Raw genomic sequence first — 2,365 nt, 5'->3', positions numbered from 1 at the left:
ATGCGCCATTGTTCTGCGCTCCACAGGCCGAACACCACGCCCTGTTCTAATCGAGTTTAAGCAGCGCACATGCGCAGTAGGCGTCTGTCTGTTCGTTTGTCGGCTCTACCAATAAAGTTTTAGTGAACCATACTCCTCTTTTCTTTGGCAAGATGGCGGAGTACGACCTGACTACTCGTATCGCCCACTTTTTGGATCGTCATCTGGTCTTTCCGCTCCTTGAGTTTCTCTCCGTGAAGGAGGTGAGACGACTGTGGGCGCGAGGAAGGTGTGGGAGCGGGCGAGGTGCCGGGTACGGCCCTAAGACGGCGGCTGTAGCCCTAGGCCTGATACACGTGTGAGGCGGCGGCCACTTTGGCCCCCATCCGGAGAGTAAGGACCCACTCCTAGTCGTTTAGCTTGGTCCCAGTTGATGAGCTCCGGGAAGTTTGGCGGTAGGAAGGAGTGAGATGACTGTGTAGAATTCTGGGAAGAAAGGTCTTTGCTTCACTTTTTGAGATGCGGGCCCGGGGTCGTTCGCGTCAGGTCTCTCGGAAGTTGTTTCCCTGGCCTTGCTGTAGTAACGCTGGAGCTTCAGGCCGGCTCCTAAAAGCAAATTGCAGTATTGTTAGAAGTTTTGGTTTTTCTTTGGAGAACTGTAGGAACCGTGCGTTTGGATTTGAATTATTGCATATCGAATCCTTCGTACACTTAAATACCTAGCACTTAAATTGTGAGTTCTTTGCGTTGTTTCTTGATCTTTGAAGTAGTCACTTCCTGGAAGCGTAACAGATGTTGTCAGATTCGGACAGGGACCAAAAACTTTTTAAAACTCCACAAAACCACAGATTTTAACTTAAAGATTGTTTTCCAGTGTATAAGTGTATGGATTACAAGTAATTTGAATGGGTTGTTAACCTTTCTTTAACTCCTTGAGATACCTTGAATAAATGTGTAGCTACAGAACATAATCTTAAAGCATGTTTCCATCCTAAAAGTTTTACTGGACTGAAAAGAAAGATTGGTTTAAAAGAAATATTAAGCTTAGTTAAAATTATGTTTATTTGGAAATTGGTGCTATTTCATAATCAATAAATTTCTCGAAGCTTCCAGATAATTCTGGTTCACTAAACAGGTATTTATATAAACCTTTTTTAAACACAGACAACTATTAAGATTGTTGATGTTCAGAAACAGCAAAGTTCATTTTCAGCAAATGTCCAAAAAATGTTTTGCCATATAAAACTTTAAGGATGTATTTTTCCCTTCACTTTCTTTTTATGCTTGCATATTAGAGCTTGAATAAAATGTTGAGTTTGTTGTCTTGTTCCCTTTTTTTGATAGATAAGGATAATTTACCAAAGATCAAGGAGGAGAAATGGGCCATATTTTGAGATCCTTTACCAACTACATGTAGAAGTGTTCTAAAGTCGTTGAACTTCATATTTTTTGTGTTCTTTACACTTTCATTTTTTCAAGACAGAAAAAGGGAGGAATGTGTACATATAAATTTTAATAGAGTCATGTCCTACAATGAAACATAATCTATACCCAATACCTTCCTCCCTAGAGAGAATGTTGGTTCTTATATATGAAGAGGAAGACTAGATAGATTATTTAGCAGTTACTAAGTATTGGGGCATGGAATTGTGAGAAATTTAAGATTAGAGCCAGGCATCTCACCATTAAAAAACTTAACCTGTGCTATAAAGTTGTATGTTTATAATATAATGCAAAAGTAATACAAAATATAATTATATAATATAATGCAAAGGTAATGTTGGTCAAGTTTTGGCAAAGGGGCTGTCAAAATTGAGATTCTGTTACCTTTAGTAGGCAGAAACCACTTTTGAGGGGCTTTTGAGTCTTGAAGTCTAGATAGTTAGGGTAGAGTCAGTGATCACGATTGCACTAAGGAAAATAATTTGCTAATATTTGTGGTGTGTTGGATAACATAAGCTCCAAGAGAGCAGGAGCTTTATTTCATTCCCTGCTGTGTTCTCAGCCCATGAAATTGTCTGGCTTTTAATGGCTGTTTAATAAATAGTTAAATAATACATCTTTATGTCTCACTTTTTTTATTCTCCTGAAGTGGAAGGATAAGTGGTGCAGTGTGTGGGTCTCTGTGTACTGAATTTGGACCTGGGTTAGGATCCTAACTCTATGATTTAATATCTCTGTGCCCTTCAAAGCAGGTTCTTTCCCTTTTTAACTAAGCCTTTTCTCATGAATAAAATGTTGATATGGGATTGTTAGAAAAATTACTTGAGGTAATGCATATAAAGCATTTAATACTTTGGAGGTAGAGTAAGTATTCCTGAATATTTTCCCTTAGGATACTAGGCCATACTATAAGTGGAGACAGGGAATTAGGGTTTTGAGTACA

At 38.8% G+C, this 2,365-nt stretch overlaps 1 protein-coding gene across 1 annotated transcript in view; it reads left to right on the top strand.

Moving 5' to 3' along the window:
- Positions 1 to 95: 95 nt before the first annotated feature.
- The window catches only part of Eif3e (eukaryotic translation initiation factor 3 subunit E), a 48,823-nt gene continuing 46,553 nt past the window's right edge, over positions 96 to 2,365 (top strand). The window contains exon 1 of the mRNA XM_046464696.2: positions 96 to 242. Coding sequence (XP_046320652.1) covers positions 153 to 242 — 90 coding nt within the window. The 5' untranslated portion in view covers positions 96 to 152. The remainder of the gene's footprint in view (positions 243 to 2,365) is intronic.

This window comes from Marmota monax, unplaced genomic scaffold (genome assembly GCF_021218885.2).
Source record: "Marmota monax isolate L192 unplaced genomic scaffold, Marmota_monax_Labrador192_F-V1.1 WCK01_AAM20220418_F8-fsc00003, whole genome shotgun sequence".
NCBI classification, from domain to species: domain Eukaryota; kingdom Metazoa; phylum Chordata; class Mammalia; order Rodentia; family Sciuridae; genus Marmota; species Marmota monax.
This window is presented reverse-complemented; position numbering and strand designations above follow the sequence as displayed.